This window comes from Panulirus ornatus, chromosome 4 (genome assembly GCF_036320965.1).
Source record: "Panulirus ornatus isolate Po-2019 chromosome 4, ASM3632096v1, whole genome shotgun sequence".
NCBI lineage: Eukaryota > Metazoa > Arthropoda > Malacostraca > Decapoda > Palinuridae > Panulirus > Panulirus ornatus.
In genome coordinates this window covers 85,559,012-85,579,661 of record NC_092227.1, presented here as the reverse complement: position 1 = coordinate 85,579,661, position 20,650 = coordinate 85,559,012, and the positions used below count along the sequence as shown (strand labels likewise).

Below are 20,650 nucleotides of genomic sequence, written 5' to 3'. Positions count from 1 at the left end.
GTGCTGCTGCCCAAGATAAGCTTACCGCCTGTGTTAACAGTAGTCTCCTGATTTAGATGTGTTGTCATCATTCTGCAGTAAGCTTTACCCCCTTATGTTGGCACTGGTCCCCTGATCCAGCTTTGCTGCCAACACTCAATAATAATATCATCCTTGTGTTAGCATTGGTCCCTGATCCAGATGTGCTGCCAACACTCTATTGTAATCTTATCCTTGTGTTGGCACTGGTTCACTGGCCCAGATGTGCTGCCAACACTCTATTGTAATCTTATCCTTGTGTTGGCACTGGTTCACTGGCCCAGATGTGCTGCCAACACTCAATAATAACATTTGCCTTGTGTTGGCACTGGTTCACTGGCCAAGATGTACTGACAACACTCAATAATAACATTATCCTTGTGTTGGCACTGGTTCATTGGCCCAGATGTGCTGCCAACACTCAATAATAACATTATCCTTGTGTTGGCACTGGTTCACTGGCCCAGATGTGCTGCCAACACTCAATGATAACATTATCCTTGTGTTGGCACTGGTTCACTGGCCCAGATGTGCTGCCAACACTCAATAATAACATTATCCTTGTGTTGGCACTGGTTCACTGGCCAAGATGTACTGACAACACTCAATAATAACATTATCCTTGTGTTGGCATTGATCCCTTGATCCAGATGTGCTGCCAACACTAAGTAAAAACAAAAGTTTTCCCATGTGTTAATGTAATGCTTTCGATTGTGTTTCATGTTTCATCTAGGTCGATGGTTCGTGATAAGACCACTTCATGGTATACGTACGACATGTGTCTCTGGTATCTTGTACCGTGATTTGCTTAGTGTATTACGAATGGCTATATATTACAACAGACCACTGGGTCCTCTCGAGGGTCTGCGTGCTATAGTGGTAGAGATCAGAAACAAGACTGGAATGGAGTGAGCACAGAGGCGACCCGATGAATAGACGAGAAACTACCTTTTAAAGTCTTTAAACAAGAAGTTGTTAACTATGTTAGTTGTTGACTTTGGGTTGAAGTATTTGTCGAGTTGAATTTGATGGTATATGCATAGTGATGCTTTCAACTACACTTGTACGTAAATCAGTTCATATATATATATATATATATATATATATATATATATATATATATATATATATATATATATAAACTCCCGTTGAATAAGATGAATAAGCGTTGCCTCATTCAATGCAAAACCTTTAGCCCCGAGTTATATATTGATAACATCGTCTGTTGATTATTCATTCACGCTTCTTTTCATCCTTCATCATTTGTTTCTTATTCTGAATTAACTCCTTTGTCTGTAGTGCAGTGATGGTGAGGAAACGCTCGCATCTCTATATACCGTTTTCAGTCATTGGTGACGGGTTGGCTTGGCTAAGCCTAGTTCTGTCACCTCTGTACCATTATGACATGTGATAAACTGTGTAAGTTGTATGGGATTTCATGGAAAACGGTGATAAGCATTTCTCGTATCTTTTTGCCCACAGAAAACGTGCAATTGTATGGGATGTAATCGGGAAAAAAATGATAAGCCTTTTATCGTATCTTTTTATCTGCGCCATTCCGGAGGTATTGACTTTACGCGCAATTCATCTCCCCTGTGTAACCTTAAGAATTATTTGACATTATCCTTCCCTTTGGGACGAGATTTCCTTATGCGAGTCAGGGCTGATCATCCCTCGGTACATCCCATAATGTTCACGTGGACATTATAAGACCCTCGAAGTATGTCGTAAAACTTGAGAATCCTGGCAATAACCGTGTATTATGAGACGTAGGTGAGCGGAGCTCCTCCAGGGCACTACTGTCTCCTTCCTTCCCTCCAGCCGCCGTCTCTGGAATAATACAGGAGGCGGAAGTGACTGACGCACATGCTGAACGAAAAACCCAGACTCTTCCAGCCAGAGAAAGATGGGAGGGGAGGGAGGGAGCAGGAGGGTGGTATAGGCAATATGTAGATGGTTGTCCATCATGGTTGGTTGGTTAGGGATGGTAGTTGACGAGGGAGGTAGGTGGGTGTAGGTGGATTACATGTGGAGTGTTGGTATGGGTGAGGTGGCGCTCTGTTGTTATTGTCAGTTCCAACCGATGGGCAAGGGCCTCTGTACTCGTGGTGTTGTGGCCTCATTGCTGCTTATTCTCGTTATATATATATATATACACACACACACACACACACACATATATATATATATATATATATATATATATATATATATATATATATATATATATATATTTCCGATGGTAGTCGCACCAAGGTGTAGTCTGCTTCATGGAACACCGAGTCCGTAATTCATTTGCAGAAGAAATGCTTCCCCATTGCGTCCCTCTGTGCATTGCCCTGGTCCAGGTTCCAGTGGTGTCCCCCCTCGTCCAGGACACACGCATCTGGTATCAAACAGTTGTTATATATTTAACGTTGTTTTGACCTCTCGGGAATGTGTGTGTGTCGCTGTCGTGTTTCCCCTAATCCTTCTCTGTTCCACTGGACTGGGTGTCTCCCTCCTCTCCTCGTATCTGATTCCCCTCAGTTCTGATGGTGCCTTATTTTGCTGCATTCCTTAGCACCCCTTCCCAGAATTTCTATCTGACTTCTCAGGTGGCGAGATCGGAATGTTGCTGTATATTCCAGTTTGTTTTTTTTCCAGTTCAAGGTGAATGTGTGTCGTGTGTTCGTCAGAATTTCTGAACTTCTCGTGGTCCCTGAACTGGAAGGCAAATTTGACACCGACCAAGATATAATTTGTTTCCCTCACGATCCTCCCCACGGGTTATGGTGACACGTCCCGGTATATTGCATTTCTCAAGGTCCTCCTTCATAGCATGATTCCTGTACGTTATATTTCCTCCTGAGATTCTTACTCAACGTCTGGTCTGTTGAATCCCCTTTACGTCTTCACGACTCTTTTGTTTTCGAGGATCTAACACCCTATGCCGTTTGTCCGACCACTTGCTGCGTCTTATCTCGATTTCTTGGCCCTATTTCACAGCCTGTGTCTCTTCGTAGTCCATTCAAATATTTGGCATCATCAGAAAACATTGTGTGGATTGTGATTTTCTCTTGTGTTAGCAGATGATATAAACATCAGAAGTAGCAGTAGTCCTAAGCACTAGGCCCTGAGGGATTCCACTCGGTCATCCTTCCTTGCCCAACGTAGTACGGCTCTTTTTGACGTTTTCTCTTTCGCCCTCCTAGGTAGGTAGCACTCAGTTCCCTTTGAGCAGCTCAGCTTTGATACTAGCTTGGATGTTTACCTCCCATCGTGAGGTGTCTGTGCATGGACGCTATCAGAGGCTTTCTGGTAGTCCGAATATAAACATTGCATCTACCGATCTCTTCTGGGGGTGTTTTGCTGACCTTCGTCTCTTAGAAATCAAGCAGATTTGTGAAGCAAGATCGCCTCTTTCTAAATGTTTACTGCCTTTTCAGAAGCTTACAAGTCGAGAACTCGGTCCGTTTCGTAATTATGCTCTCTAGTATCTTGCAGGTGATGCTAGCTGGCCTTAAGTTCAGACAAGCATTTGCGTCGCCTCTTTTGAAGATTGTTACTACGTTGGCGACATTCCGCTCGCTTGTAACCTCATCGAAAGTCTTCAACACCACCTCCATCAGTGGCTTGACGGGCGCCTCCACGCACTCGTAGCGTAGAATTGGCGAGATGCCATCTCTCCCCAGACCTCTGTACGGGTTTTGCCCGTTCAAGAGCCTCTACCGGATTTATTCCAATATTTTCTAAGGTATCTTCCCCATCAGTACCTGGGAATAAAGATGTCTCAGGGTCTTCGAGAGTAAACACACACTTCACACACACATCTTAACGTGTTTCACTTTTTTTTCCTGAGACCCTTCGTCTGATTATCTCTTTCTTTAATGTTGATTTGTCCCTTACAAATCTGTACATCGTTTTAGGATATTCCCTTGACTTGTTAAGAACGCTTTGTGGCTACCTCACTTTTTCCTTCCTTGTGGTTGTCATTTATGTATTTCCCACCTGTAGCCTTGACGTTCGTGTCTCTTGTATCTCCTCCATGTCGAGGTTCAGCGATCCCCTCATACTGTCTCCTCATGTCGAACTATCCTTTCCAGTTTCTTTCATTTTTCCTCTGTCCTTGTAACCCTCCGCTGGTGGTACACAACTCTCCACGCCTGTTCTCAGGCTTTATAATTCAGACTTCCAGTCTGTGTCCTTAAAGTAGATGTTCAGGCTTCGTAGTGTCTTTTTCTCATACTTTTTCTTTCTATTCTGTGTCGTCTTTTGGTCTTTTAAAGTACTCATCCCACTCACTCTCAAGAACTAAGTGATTACTCTCTCCAATCACAGATCCACAGGCAGTGTTTTGATGGCTGATATATATATATATATATATATATATATATATATATATATATATATATATATATATATATATATATATATATATAATGTGTGAAGACCAGATCTAGATTGCTGGTATGACCTCCACCCTTATCCTTAGTGACTCGTGGCTCTTGTTAGTACGAGAGATTCCTCCTCCACCTATTCCAAGAGGAACTGGATACCCTACGTGTTTTGGCCGTCTTGCGCATGTATGGCATCCCAGTGTATTTCTTGACAATTGAAATTCCCTAAAAGAAGCGTCTCACCACTCCTCCCCTTCGGCTCACCCATGGTGCTTCTTCCTGCACCCTCCTGGATCGTTCCTTCATCGTTGGGATAAAAGAAAACTGTTTTCTTTTACCTGATCTTCTCGGAGGATTGTATGCCAACAGTGGTATTATGCAGGTCTTAAGGTGGCTTATTTTCCCCCCCGAGATCGTGGTGGTCACACTCACTAGTAAGGCTGGTCCTCCTCCACACCTCCGCTTGTTCCCTCTGTTCTTGTACCGTCTCTCACTACCTTCAGGGATTTTTCCAGCTCCTCCCTTGATATGTGTTTTACGTACACCCATTTGAATATCTGTCTCTCCCATCATGTCGGTGTGTTTGACCTTAACTCTTATTATTTCCTCCCATTTTGACCTTAACTCTTATTATTTCCTCCCATTTTGACCTTAACTCTTATTATTTCCTCCCATTTTGACCTTAACTCTTATTATTTCCTCCCATTTTGAAAGTTATTTTTGGCAGGCGTCCTTCAGTATATCCATAACATACCCTCTCCATCTCTAGTCTCCTGTCCGACCTTAAATCCTTATGAAGGTCTTGGAGGTTAGATATCATACCAGACTCGTATCTTTCCTAATCGTGTTCCATTATCGTGTCAGAGCCAGCTTTTGGTATAGTGTAACCTATATCTTCCAGACCTATCAATGCTACTGTCATTGCTGCCCTTTGGAGACGTATGTCCAACGTAGAGATTGCCCTGAACTCGCGTTCTTTATCTCCACATTGTAAATCGTCACGATTTTCATGACATACTTGTTTACGTGGGACGTAAGCACGGAATGGACATGGGCCTCGGAACGCACTCATGTACTCAGTGACTACTCGTCGTCACTGGTTCGTTCCGTACCTTTCATGGTCGTTAGTAGGTGTCTGTGCGCATGATCTCATCTTTAGGGGAACTTGGAGGGCTTTGAAGAGCACAAAAAAAAGGGAAGAACGTAAGAGAGGAGAGGGGGGGCGGGCATGTTGAGGGATCATTGCGTCACGGGAGGGCAAGGAAGGGAACGTGGGAATCACATTATGAGAATGCAATGTTCTCTTTCCGAACACTTGTCTGACCAGACTCTGGTGTGTTGCCACACGCTGGTGTTGCCACAGGTCTTTATCACACATTGCCTGCCACACGGCTCTCTCCTCCACCTGACAGACTCGGCAGAGGACCTTAATTTCATTAGTGTATTTCGGTGATACCTCGAGGCCTCTTGTTTTGCAGTATTTGGTGATATCTTGGGGGCTTCTCTTGGGTAGCATCAGGTGATATCTTGAGACCTCTGTTATGCAGTATTACGTGATATATTGGAGTCTCTGTTTTGTAGTATTAGGCGATATATGGGACCTCTGTTTTCCTTTGCCCTCTGAACCCCAATTCCACATTCGTGTACTTGATGTCTTTTTGCCGTTTCTTAACATTTCCTTTTTTGCCATAACAGAGCCAGACGGTTTGTGCTGGCTTTTCCCCCCTCGACTCTCGCGCCAGATCCCGCCGCCCACGTAACACAGAAACAATCGTCCGTGGCGCTGCTTTTGTTGGAAAGGATATATACGTGTTGGACCATGGCTGGCTCTGTGTGGCCAGTGGCCACGGGTTTTCAGAGGAAAATGTACAACTGTGGTTCTGACGGATTACCAGCAAGACGCGTCCTATCTTCCCTCGTTTCTAGAAAAGCCGTTCTGGCTGGTTCACTTGGTTCACCTGGTTCAGTTTGTTGTGGTAGTTCAGTTGTTCAATTGGTTCAGCAGGTTAAGTTGGTTAACCTGGTTCAGGTGTTACAGTTGGTTTTTCTGGTTCAGGTGTTACAGTTGGTTCTTCTGGTTCAGTTGTACAAGCATTTCAGTTGGTTCTGTTAGTTCATATGGTTCAATTGGATCAGTTGATTCAGCTGCTTCTGCTGGTTCAAGTCACTCTTATATGCCACGTCTGTGTGGTATTGTCCTCCTCCATCAGTGTGAATATATCTTCAGCTTCGGCTTGATGTGTACAGAATCGTCATTGTCTGTATCGCTGACATGTCAATCGCTTTCGAATTACAGGAATAATTTGGAAGTAGGTGAAGGACAACAATGTTGCAGTTACAGAACTAGTTGATTGTAGATAGATACAAAGCGATTCCAGTAGCATCCGACACATGAAGAGAAAAATACGTAAAGAAAGTGGTGTAGTGGAGGTCAGGAGGACCATAGGTCAGTGTAGGAAGGTCTGGTTGACCCCCAGATGTCTGAGCCTCTTTTCGTCATGGTGTGGTATGGTGTGGCAGAAATGACCCGACCAGAGCTGCGCCCCCTTCCTCCACCATGTCTGACACGAAGACGACACACACACACTCACTCGTCGGCCTCAGAACACCCACACACTTGTCGGACCCACCCCAGGGTTTATCATGTCCCGCCACTGTGGCAGGAGTGGATGTGGGACAGTATGTCGTCAACCCCTCCTGCGTTTGTTTATGTTTGGACTCGCTCTTGTCTTTATGGCAACTCGAGATTGACACGCGATACCAGCTTTGCACTTCCGCCATAATGGTTCTCTCTCTCTCTCTCTCTCTCTCTCTCATGTGGACATGACCAACTGGTTAGAACTTAGATCACTTATTTGCATAAATTGGCATATTAAATAGGAAGACTTTAGAGAGGCAAGTGTTCTAACTCAGGAATGGTGGATGATTGGAAGTTCAGATTTATAAAATGTTTATACGTGGCAAGAACAAAATACGTGTTAGTTAATGCTAGAGAGAGGAGTGGTAGCGATGAAGATAAAGCTGTTAGCAATGAAGACATTGGTGTTTAGTTAAGAAACAGGTGGAAGTGTAGACATTATTAGTGGTGGATGGAGGAGACTGATGGAGGCAGTAGAGGGAACAACTCACAGTTGAGATGGTATTGAACACACTTGGTGGCAGGTGGAAGACAGCGGTGGAGAGGGCGAGGTGGGGGGATGATGGTGCTGGGTGGAGACTGTAGATATTGGTGGAGGGGTGGAGCAGGAGAGATGTATAGCTGAGGTTCTACCAGTTCCTACCAGCATCGCGAGGCTTGTGGGCCTGACCAGTGGTTGACCAGTGTTGAATCCATTTCAATTAAAGGAATTGACGATTGCCTCTCTTTATGATGCCTCTGTCTTTCCTCGAGCAGCTGAGCTGTGGAATTCCCTTCCTTCCTTTTGTCTTTCCCTCTTCCCTATAACCTTTTCTCCTTGAAGAGTCAGGTCTACAAACACCTGCGGAGCCATGATTAATGTCTGATTATATTCTTTAACTTTTTTCTTTCACTCCTGATGGCTCAGATTGGGGCATGTTATTTGCCCTCATCGCATCTATCACGATAAAAAAAAAACATGGGACCTTCTGACAGGTTCATACTGGTCTGCAAAAATATGGAAAAGTCTGATTTTGCATCGATCTGGAGAGACCTCAAAAAAAAAAAGATAAGTGAAAGAAAATAAGCCATAACTTTACTATGGGGTCTGACTTTCGACAAAGTGGCCAAGAAACAAAAAAAAAATTGCCCTAGATATAAACTCGTCTGCCTCATTCATTTTTACCCAAGATGGAGAAACATTTTGTATAATTTTTATATTGTGAAGTAAAGTTTTTTTCGTTATAACATTATAGTTCTTAAAACATAAATGTTTACGATTTAATCCGTTTACAACCAAGAAAAAAGAATATTCCAAAAATGGGTGTAAACAATGAATGATGTAAGTGGACAGGAAAAACTAGCGAAGGGTTTGAACTTTGACATTCCAATAAATGTAGAAATTCAGCTCGGAATTATTTTTCTTTTATTTATTTCCTTACCAACTAACTATATTTATCATGTGAATACTCGTGCGTAGCGGGCTTTGGCCATGCTGCTGAATTTTGCTTTTGGTTGACGACACACATTTAGAGGGTCAAGAGTTTGAGATAACAGAAGCCAATCTTTTATTAAGACTGTTGTGTTTCCATTCGGTAGTGACACACGCACTTCCTTTTTCTTCTTTTTTTTTTTTGACGTGTTCCCATTGACTCGATGATATTCATTTATTGTGCGACAGATTTTTCGTTCGCCAGTAGTGTTTGCGTTCTTTATACAAGAGATGTTTTTGTTCGTCAGAAGTGTTTCCCTTGCCTTTGTTCACGTACGGAGCAACGAAGCAGCTCGAAATTGGTTTCGTTATAGTTTTGCGTAATATTTTTAGTTTTATTACATTGTTCTACTTTCTCGTATTTGTTCTTAACATTTCTAATTTTGTTACATTGTTCTACTTTCTCGTATTTGTTCTTAACATTTCTAGTTTTGTTATACATTGTTCTACTTTCTTGTATTTGTTCTTACCATTTCTAGTTTTGTTGCATTTATTGGCCCTACTTTCTTATATTTGTAAATGCAGTTCTTAAGATGGTGTTATTTGTTGCTGTTTAACAGATTTCTATCATTACATGTGCAATTAAGATGTTATTTGTTATTATTTATCATATTTTTGTCATTATGTTTGTCCAAGGGTTTAATATGCCTCTTCTTTTGCTTTCTAGGATTGAAGAATGTACCGGTGACAAGACGTGTGTGTGGCAAGACCCGGCCGTACTGACAACCGTCCAGTGTTTGTGAGAGCGACAGCTCGGGAGTAGGAGCCGGAGCCATCATCATCCGCTTGATCGCTCACCAGAGACCTCGAAGTTGTGAGAGGGAGGTTAGATAATAACACACCCTCCCCTCCTTCTTCCTCCCTCCTCCTCCTCCTCCCACACACAGACAGACACACGAGCGCGCACACACCCCTCTCTCTTCAGGGACGGGAAGAAGTTGTGATAATCCCTAAGGGGAAGGCCGTTCGAGATGGCGTTCTTGAAGACGATGCTGGTGAGGCGCCGAGGGGTCCTACTGAAGCTGGTAGTGACCCTCCCAGCGGTGTGGCTCCTCCTCAGCCTCGTCACGCTCTCCGAGAAGACGGACAAGAGCGAGGGGCTCGAACTGCCTGCCGCAGTCAAGGTCCGGGACAACCAGCCCTTCCCACAGGAGGACAACAGGATCCTCAAAGTGGACAGCTTCAAGGACCTGCCAGAGCGCGTGGACCGACCCCGGTCACCACCCCAGCAGGAGGCGGCCAAGGTGGAAGTCAAGACCATGACCAAGACAGAGGAGCCTCATGAGGTGAGTCCAGTTGCCTCATTAGATGAGTAAAAGAGATGTCTGTGTATCCGTCGCCTCATTAGATGAGTCGAGTCCCACGCCTCATAAGATGAGTAAAAGGATGTCTGTTTCCGTCGCCTCATTAGATGAGTAAAAGGATGTCTGTGTCCGTCGCCTCATTAGATGAGTAAAAGGATGTCTGTGTCCATCGCCTCATTAGATGAGTAAGAGATGTCTAGTCGGGCAGTGCTGACTGCCTCACTGACGGCCACCTCACCCACCTACCGTAGATAGATGCGCCTTATTATCAGTAGTTCCAGGCCTTGTTTTAGAGGTTTGCTGATTGGTTGAGTGATGTCAGGAGGTCTCTGAATGGCCAGGGGATATCAGGAAGCCACTGATTGGCCAAGTGATGTTAGGATGTCGCAGATTGGTCTGGTGATGTCATGAGATTGCTGATTATGCCACTTATTTGCTCTCACTCTTGTGAACCACCTGCGTGTGCCCCGTAGACTTGGAGAACAGCACGCAGGTGGCTGCTGCTTCCAGTAGTTTATGTGTGGAGACCAACCACTTGAGGATTAGCCGTCATGTCACCGCCTCTCCTGCAGTGAACCAGTGGAATTCTCTTCCTTCATTCGTTTCCCTTCCCCTCCACTCCCTCTCTCTCTCTCTCTCTCTCTCTCTCTCTCTCTCTCTCTCTCTCTCTCTCTCTCTCTCTCTCTATTTGTTATTTAACCCTTCCTTTCGTCATGGCTTCGTTCAAAGCCTACTTCTCTGGCTGTGCCGTGTGTAGGTAACTGGGGGAGGAAAAAAAAAAGAATGAAGTAGCGTCACGCAGGATTTCATATCAGAGAGAGAGAGAGAGAGAGAGAGAGAGAGAGAGAGAGAGAGAGAGAGAGAGAGAGAGAGAGAGTTCCAGCAATTTCGTCCAGTAGAAGGTTAATATATAGCGATTGATAGCTACACGCTCGACGCTAACTTTGGGCGACCACCCTAATGGCTAACGATTTTTTTTTTTTCCTGTGTAGGAAACCGGCAGAGCGGGCAGCTTGACAGTGCGCCATACCGTTACATTGAGACGTGTCATTGTCCTACTGACGACCCTAAAGGTGGTCAGGTCAGAGGCCAGGCTGTCATAAGGTCGTATTGTCGTGGTCAAAGGTCGTCCAGTTCCGTCGTGCACAAGGGTGCCTCAATCGAAGCCATGTCAGTTGGATGGGGTAAAAAGACGAGAGTAGTATGGAAAAAAAGATTAGGAATTAATCTGAGTATCTCGTGTGTATTATGATATAGACCCGACTTTTGAAAGTGGGGAGGTTATAGGAAGAGGGTTAAAGACGATATATGGAAGAGATATCTTCAGCTTTGCAGTGTGAGGAAAGATGGGGGTATGATAACGGCTAATTCTCGAGTGTTTGGTCTACACAGACAAACTAAGGGAAGAAGAAGAAGAAGCAGCCCCTCTATCCCAGGTCTTTTCGTCCGGGACACATGCTGACACCACACCAGATCACTGGCCGAAAGGGTACTTGCAAGGTTGATAGATGCATCATGCTTGACGGAGAGACAGTAAGTAGTGAATAGATAGGATGGAGTAAGGTCGAGCACAACAGGTGGTGGAGATACGGTGACACTCCTTTCTCATTAGGTCAGGCAGGATATGTGTGTGTGTGTGTGTGTACCCCTCAGAAAACTGTAGGCTCGTATCTCCAATATGAGTTCTCATTACTTCTCACGCGGCGAGGTTTGATAGTCGGTTTGTGGTATATATCGTGTGTGTGTGTGTGTGTGTGTGTGTGCGAGGTATAAGGTCCGGGCAGGTGGCTTTGTGTTAGCCACATACACACACACAGGCCACGATGATAGTGGCTTCCATCGTATCTCAAACTTGCGATTTTAAACTTTTAAATTTTTGATTTTTTCCCCCCAAATCTTAATCTTGTTTATCAATTCTAAATAGATTATTCTTAAAAGCTTCTTCCAAATTACCTAAAGAAATTCTCCTCAACCTCCCCGTAAAAAAAATTAAAGTCTCCTATTAACTCTTGATATCCCTACGAAATGGAGAGATGGCTGGCTCTTCTGTTTGTGCATTAAAGAGGGAGTGTATCTAGTGATGTAGCTCTTCCCCTCTGTTCAATCTCATCCTACCATTATATTTCTCCTCGGAGTCATTGCAGAGTTCTTTGCAAAGTCTAGGGCACCTTCTTAGAATCACTTTACCTCCCTCGCCCTTTCCGATCTGATCATCAGTGTGTAGCTAACTCATCCGAACGATAAAGCAGCTCCCTTCTCCCTTCTCGATTTCCTCCAACCATTTATGATTCCTCCTTCCTCCTACTGAGCCTGTGACCTCCCCTGTGCTGTACTCTTGTCTCCTGTATATTCTATGTAATGAACATCCCAAAATCTGCATCCCAAATGGTAGAGACAATAGATAGGTACCAGAGTTCTTCACAGCTGTTCCATATCTGCAAGGGCCTCGTTCGCTCCAGTGTGCTGTACGGCTCTCGTCTCTGGAATGGCTCCTCTTCCACTCCAGCCATAATGGACTCGGAAGCCTTCCAGTTATTAACTTTCTTCGACACCTCTTCAACCATCCCCTTCTGTCTGTCTCATTATGTTGCTTCTGTTTCTCTGTTCTGCGGGTATTTCAGTCACTGTTCACGTGGGTTGCCTGCGTGATTTCCAGCCTCGTAAGGCCAGAACCCGCAGCATGGCCCTGGCTGCTGTTTCCCATAGTTTGTGTGTGGAGACTGATCACACAAGGATTGACCGTTATGAGATCATCTTTCCACGGGTTGTGGAAGTGTAAATTCCCTCTCTTCTTTCCCTTTGCCTACAACTTTTCCTCTTCAAGGAGTCATGTCTACAAATGACTTAGGACCTTATGTTAATATCTACATGATTTACCTCATATTCCTCATTTCTAACTCATCAGAGATGGCCATAACTAGATCATGTTTGTAATCTGATTGTGATGTTAAGTGATGATGTGTTTGAAATGTATTGACCAGCCAGAGTTGTGACACCACTTCTGCCTTGACAGGTTCACCCGGAGCAAGGCGTCTTACCGCCCCCTCAAGAGCCCAACGGTCCAGGGGAGATGGGCAAGCCCGTGGTCCTGCCCAAGGAGATGGACCCTGAAATCAAGAAGAAGGTGGATGAGGGCTGGAAGAACAACGCCTTCAACCAGTACGTCTCGGACATGATCTCCGTCCACCGCAGTCTCCCGGACCCGCGAGACGAGTGGTAAGTACGCTGGCCTCTTCGTCAGATAAAGCTTTTGGCTCCAGACACCACCAGCCACACGACCTTCCTTGTTGTCCTCCCCCTCTCCTGGGGGAGTTGTGAGCTCCTGCTGTAGCTCTCGGGGGGGAGAGTCTCTTGTTGCGGTGTGTTTGGTGCAACAGCTAGCGTGTTGCACCCTGGCTGTCGTCCTACTGTTGCCCTACTTTATGTACCCGTCAGGAAGGATTTACGTCCCCAGAGGCAGCTGGGACGCTACGCCAGGGGAAACAATTAGCCATGAATGAGAGCCTCCTCCTCCTCCTGCCCCGCATGTTGCGGTGTGGGACTCTGGTACAGTTAACCAAGCACAGCTGCCACAGTGTCTTCCGAACTGCACTGTGGTCTGTTGTAGCTGCTGCATCGCCAGCAGTGCTGTGGTCTGTGGTAGCTGCTGAGCTCCCACCAGCTGTGCTGTGATCCGTTGTAGATAATGAACCCCCCAGCAGTGCTATGGTCTTTCGTAGTATTTAAAGTCGATTTCGTTCATTCATTACTAGATCCATTTCATCATTGGATTGATCTGACTTCATATAAAAGAAACGTTTTTGATCCCCCCCTCCCCCCCTCCCCCCAGAAAAAATCTTCTGATGTAGAAGAGAATTTTTAAAAATTATTCGGACATTTTTACCCCGTCCAGTCTGGAGTGGTCAGAGGAAAGCCCATGTTTGATTTCAATAATATTTCAGAATATTTCGAACTGCGAATCGGTCTTTATTTTTCTTCAAAATCTTTTGCTAGTCTCTTGCTCTTGTTACCTACATTATTCTTCAGTCATACGTATTTTCGAGATTGATATTTGGAATAGTTTGAGACGACATGAAAGCGTAAAGCAATTTTTTTTTTAAATTTGTATTGCGAAAAGCCGTTACTGCGCATGACCAGTCTCAGGTGACGCAGGCGCACATTCGCTTGTTTTGAATTTTGCGCGGGAAGATAACTTGTCAGGTAACCTGGCGGATGTATATATATATATATATATTATATATATATATATATATATATATATGCGTATATTGGAAAGGATCACAATTTTGGGCGTGATCAAGATATTCTTATGAGTCCACGGGGAAAATGAAACACGATAAGTTCCCAAGTGCACTTTCGTGTAATAATCACATCATCAGGGGAGACACAAGAGAGAAATATAAGACGAAGCTCGGACGCCAGTCTACCAAATGGCGTCCTAGCTTCGTCTCTTCGATGTATAGCAACTGACTTAAATTTCTCTCTTGTCTCTCCCCTGATGATGTGATTATTACACGAAAGTGCACTTGGAAACTTATCGTGTTTCATTTTCCCCGTGGACTCATAGGAATATATACATGTATATTCGTTTTTACTTGGGTAACATTAAGGAAGGCAATCGTCATTCATTTGGGTCCTTTATGGGAGTTAAGGTAAGTTGGATTGGTCGGACATTTAATTCCAGATTTTTGCTTGTCCGGAGTCTCTCTCTCTCTCTCTCTCTCTCTCTCTCTCTCTCTCTCTCTCTCTCTCTCTCTCTCTCTCTCTCTCTATTCCGTGATGACTGGACTTGCCTTACAGAAGAATGGTTGTTGCAATTAGCGAGATTCCTGCGTTTCTTTGGTTGTTGGATGTCGGATTTTTTTTTTTTTTTTTTCGGGACGTAACGACCGACCGCTCGCCCCACACCCACCCCCACCCTAGCTGGACTTCGATTTTCTGGTGAAAGTTTAAAAAAAAAAAAAGATCCACTCGTCAGAACAGATATTTGTAGAAGACCCGTTGGCTGCACCATTTTTTTCCCCTTTTTTTTACGTTAAAAAGTTAATTAGTGGATAAGTAAAGTATAACGGAAGGAGAGCCAATTAATACTACCCCATTAACATCCTCCGATAGAGATGGTTATGTACTCCTGGGTCGGAGAGACAGAGGAGTTAAGGCTATTGAATTACCCGGCTTATTACCAACTGCTCTGAGTAAGCCAGCTTTGTTTAGATGACCTTGAGTGTGGTCGCTGGCGCTGGTGGTCGCTGGTGGATGAGGCGGCGAAGTTTGGTGGAAGAGGAGGTGGAACGTATATTTCATATGAGTGACATGGATGTCACGGCTGGGCTGGATGTAAGAGGCCGGACGTCAGTATCAGGATGCTGGAAGGGACGAGACGGATGTATCAGGATGCTGGAAGGGACTAGTCGGATGTATCAGGATGCTGGAAGGGACTAGTCGGATGTATCAGGGTGCTGAAAAGGGTAGAATTTATGTATCAGGGTGCTGGAAGGGACGAGACGTATGTATCAGGGTGCTGGAAGTGATGAGACGATGTATGAAGATGCTGGAAGGGACGAGACGATGTATCAGGATGCTGGAAGGGTGGGAAGGATGTGTCAGGAAGCTGAAATTGGCCAGACATATATATATCAGGATGCTGGAAGGGTCGGGACTTGCGTATCAGAATGCTGGAAGGGTTGGGCCGGACATACGAGGAAGCTGGCAGGACTGGGACATATATATTGGATGCTTGAATGGGTGGGACGGATGTATCAGGGTGCTGGAATGGGTGGGACGGATGTATCAGGGTGCTGGAATGGGTGGGACGGATGTATCAGGGTGCTGGAATGGGTGGGACATACAAATCAGGATGATTGGGAGGGCGGAACGTATGTATCAGGGTGCTGCATAGGGGGATCTATGTATCAGGCTACTGGAAAGGGCGGAACGCGTGTTATCAGGCTGCTGGAAAGGGTGGGACTTATGTGTCAGGGTACTGGAAGGGATAGGACGTATGGTATTGGAAGGGGGCCAGACGTATGTCTTAGGGTGCTAGAATGGGGCGGGACTAATGTGTGTGTGTGTGTGTCTGTGTGTGTGTGTGTGTGTGTGTGTGTGTGTGTGCCAGAGTGCTGGAAGTCGCAGGAGTGGTTGAAGGTGATGCTGGAAGGAGCTGGACTTGTGTGTGTGTGTGTGCCAGAGTGCTGGAAGCCGCGAGAGTGGTTGAAGGTGGATGTATCAGGATGCAAGGAAGGGTATTTACTGAGGTGCTCTGCAGAGTGATCAGCGAGGGAGGAGAAAGAGCAGAGTAACAGCCTGAGTGGAGGGAGTGACGCCCGCCTGGCGGCATTATCGAATCTTGACTGACAGGGCTCGAGGGACCGAAGAGAGAGAGAGAGAAAAAAAAAAGACTCGCTGAATTGACCCGAAAGTTCCATTGGCAATATAGCAAACTTTTCTGGCATTCGAGTTTCCTGAATCAACCAAAAGTTATTTTTTCCATTTTCTGACTTTGAAGGCTGGCGAGTGCTGCTGCCGCTGTGCATTATTGACGAACTTTTCCCTAAAGCGCATTCCAGGCCGGAAACTTTTCCCTGCGCTGGAAAAAACTTAGTTAGCGCTAATATCGCAGTCTGCAGGCGGCCTTGGTGTTCTTTTACATTCGGATGTGTGTACGTGTGTGTTCTATTCTGTGTGTGTCTGTGTGTGTGTGTCGGTCATCTACTCGTGTTGCCCCGTCTCTGAGCCTTGTATCTGAGCCGCCGTGGTACAGTGGTTACTGTCTTATATCCATGAAGTTCAGAGGGTTTCATGTTCGACCCGTAGACAGGACAGGAGGACCACACTCAACCCAGCTGCGCATCCTTTCCTCCAGGGGCTGGGTGACGTTTAAGTAGCTGGTGTACCCGGGAGAAATAAATGGCTTCTATGAGAAAAGGTTTTGTATCAGTTTTAAAAGATGGCCATTTGGTTTGCCATTTAAGATCTGGCTCCAGTACCTATAGATACTGTTCTTGACCATGAAGTATTTCCACTGTAATTTTAAGGCTATTAAGTCTCGTGTTTTGTATGAGTGCTTGAAGCCTTGCCCAGACTCTGAAGTACCTTCTCGCGAAATTGGGGTTCTCCATGTACTCCGGATCCGCTGTGTCCCCCGCGTGAGTGAGGTAGCGACAGGAACAGACGAAGAAAAAGCCGCAACTGCTCACATCCATTCACTAGAGAGCTGTCATGTGTAATGCACTGAAACCACAGCTCCATATTCACATCCAGACCCCACAGACTTGTTCATGGTTTACTTGGGACGCTTCACTTGCCTTGGTTCAGTCCATTGACAGCACGTCGGCCCCAGTATATCACATCGTTCCAGTTCACTCTATCCCGTGCACGCTTTTCACCCTCTTCCATGCTCTGACCCCGATCACTTAAAATGTTTTTCATTCCGTCTTTCCATCTCTAGTTAAGTTACACCGTTCTCCGTGCTCCCTTCGCTTATGACGCGTATATCCTCTTCGTCAACATATCCTCGCTCATTCTCTCCATGTGACCAGACCATTTCAACACCCTCTTCTACTCTCTCAACCACTGTTTTTATTGCGACACATCTCGTACCCTTCCATTTCTTATTTGATCAAACTACCTCGCGCCATATGTCCTCAAACATTTCATTTCCAACACATTCAACCTCTTCCGTACAACCCTATCTATAGCCCATGCCTCGCAACCGTATATATATATATATATATATATATATATATATATATATATATATATATATATATATATATATAGTGCATATGAAACCGCATTTTCATATAACATACAAACCTCCTACAGCCAGGATCGAACCCGGGACCCCTGAGTGGCAGGCGGGAGCATTACACTAGGTTATGATCGCCCCTAATAGGGAAATGATTATTCGAATATTATGTACTCGAACACCCTTCATCTCACGTTGGTGAGCAACGGGGTCTTCACTTGTCATTGCCCATCAGGCGATCATAGGCTAGCGGTAATGCTCCCGCCATTTCACGCAGGGGTCCCGGGTTCGATCCTGGCTGTTGGAGGTTTATATATATATATATATATATATATATATATATATATATATATATATATATATAATTTTTTTTTTTTATTTTGCCGCTGTCTCCCGCGTTTGCGAGGTAGCGCAAGGAAACAGACGAAAGAAATGGCCCAACCCACCCCCATACACATGTATATACATACGTCCACACACGCAAATATACATACCTACACAGCTTTCCATGGTTTACCTCAGACGCTTCACATGCCTTGATTCACTCCACTGACAGCACGTCAACCCCGGTATACCACATCGATCCAATTCACTCTATTCCTTGCCCTCCTTTCACCCTCCTGCATGTTCAGGCCCCGATCACACAAAATCTTTTTCACTCTATCTTTCCACCCCCAATTTGGTCTCCCACTTCTCCTTGTTCCCTCCACCTCCGACACATATATCCTCTTGGTCAATTTTTCCTCACTCATTCTCTCCATGTGCCCAAACCATTTCAAAACACCCTCTTCTGCTCTCTCAACCACGCTCTTTTTATTTCCACACATCTCTCTTACCCTTACGTTACTGACTCGATCAAACCACCTCACACCACACATTGTCCTCAAACATCTCATTTCCAGCACATCCATCCTCCTGCGCACAACTCTATCCATAGCCCACGCCTAGCAACCATACAACATTGTTGGAACCACTATTCCTTCAAACATACCCATTTTTGCTTTCCGAGATAATGTTTCCGACTTCCACACATTCTTCAAGGCTCCCAGAATTTTCGCCCCCTCCCCCACCCTATGATCCACTTCCGCTTCCATGGTTCCATCCGCTGCCAGATCCACTCCCAGATATCTAAAACACTTTACTTCCTCCAGTTTTTCTCCATTCAAACTTACCTCCCAATTGACTCGACCCTCAACCCTACTGTACCTAATAACCTTGCTCTTATTCACATTTACTCTTAACGTTCTTCTTTCACACACTTTACCAAACTCAGTCACCAGCTTCTGCAGTTTCTCACATGAATCAGCCACCAGCGCTGTATCATCAGCGAACAACAACTGACTCACTTCCCAAGCTCTCTCATCCCCAACAGACTTCATACTTGCCCCTCTTTCCAAAACTCTTGCATTCACCTCCCTAACAACCCCATCCATAAACAAATTAAACAACCCTGGAGACATCACACACCCCTGCCACAAACCTACATTCACTGAGAACCAATCACTTTCCTTTCTTCCTACACATACACATGCCTTACAGCCTCGATAAAAACTTTTCACTGCTTCTAACAACTTGCCTCCCACACCATATATTCTTAATACCTTCCACAGAGCATCTCTATCAACTCTATCATATGCCTTCTCCAGATCCATAAATGCTACATACAAATCCATTTGCTTTTCTAAGTATTTCTCACATACATTCTTCAAAGCAAACACCTGATCCACACATCACCTACCACTTCTGAAACCACACTGCTCTTCCCCAATCTGATGCTCTGTACATGCCTTCACCCTCTCAATCAATACCCTCCCATATAATTTACCAGGAATACTCAACAAACTTATACCTCTGTAATTTGAGCATATATATATATATATATATATATATATATATATATATATATATATATATATATATATATATATATATATATATATATCTGTTTATTTATTATTAGCCTCAGAGTATTGCCCAGTGCCAGATGGTCCGCTCCTTCCCTCCTTCCCACCAACAGCTTGTGGAACAGTTCGAGACTTTGGTATTGACTGCCAAACATGGATGCTAAACTCGGGCCGCCAGATGTAGCCTGACTTGCAGACAGTTTGAGCGCCACCTACATCTGTCGAAGCTGTTGAACTATTATACAACTCAAGAATTTATACACTAAAGTTGTCGAAACGGTGTGTGTGTGTGGTTCATGAACTAAGTCGATTCAACACCTGCGTTTAGGAACGTAATGAGGGTTTGGTTCCGTGTTTGTAGTAGACTTTATGGTGAGGTTATCCAGACGCCATAAAAGATGCCCCTTGGAAACCGTCCTTGTAGGGCCAGGAGACGTTACATCAGTACTACACACACATACACACACACACACACACACACACCTGAGTAGGTAGTGGTGATTTCTGGACGGGGGACAAATGTCCGACTCTCGTCATCGCCTTTGCATCAGTGGGAGTAAGTCGAGTGGGACCATCAGCAGGCAAGACTATTATTGCAGTGGGACCAGTTGGTTGGTACTTGAGGGTTGAGAAGTCCAGTAGGATAGCAGGAATCCACGTAGAGTCCAGCAGGCGACCAGGAATCCAGGTAGAGTCCAGCAGGCGACCAGGAATCCAGGTAGAATCCAGCAGGCGAGCAGGAATCCAGGTAGAGTCCAGCAGGCGAGCAGGAATCCAGGTAGAGTCCAGCAGGACAGCAGGAATCCATGTAGAGTCCAGCAGGACAGCAGGAATCCAGGTAGAGTCCAGCAGGCGAGCAGGAATCCAGGTAGAATCCAGCAGGACAGCAGGAATCCAGGTAGAGTCCAGCAGGACAGCAGGAATCCAGGTAGAGTCCAGCAGGACAGCAGGAATCCAGGTAGAGTCCAGCAGGACAGCAGGAATCCAGGTAGAGTCCAGCAGGACAGCAGGAATCCAGGTAGAGTCCAGCAGGACAGCAGGAATCCAGGTAGAGTCCAGCAGGACAGCAGGAATCCAGGTAGAGTCCTACAGGAATCCAGGTAGAGTCCAGCAGGTCAGCAGGAATCCAGGTAGAGTCCAGCAGGTCAGCAGGAATCCAGGTAGAGTCCAGCAGGCGAGCAGGAACCTA

The 20,650-nt window shown here is 45.2% G+C and overlaps 1 protein-coding gene across 1 annotated transcript in view; it reads left to right on the top strand.

Annotated features, from left to right (window-relative positions):
• LOC139764898 (putative polypeptide N-acetylgalactosaminyltransferase 9) overlaps window positions 1-20,650 on the top strand; it is a 466,120-nt gene that overhangs the window by 237,682 nt on the left and 207,788 nt on the right. Inside the window, exons 3-4 of the mRNA XM_071691965.1 lie at window positions 9,174-9,792; window positions 12,824-13,026. Of these exons, the coding sequence (XP_071548066.1) occupies window positions 9,478-9,792; window positions 12,824-13,026 (518 nt within the window). The 5' untranslated portion in view covers window positions 9,174-9,477. The remainder of the gene's footprint in view (window positions 1-9,173; window positions 9,793-12,823; window positions 13,027-20,650) is intronic.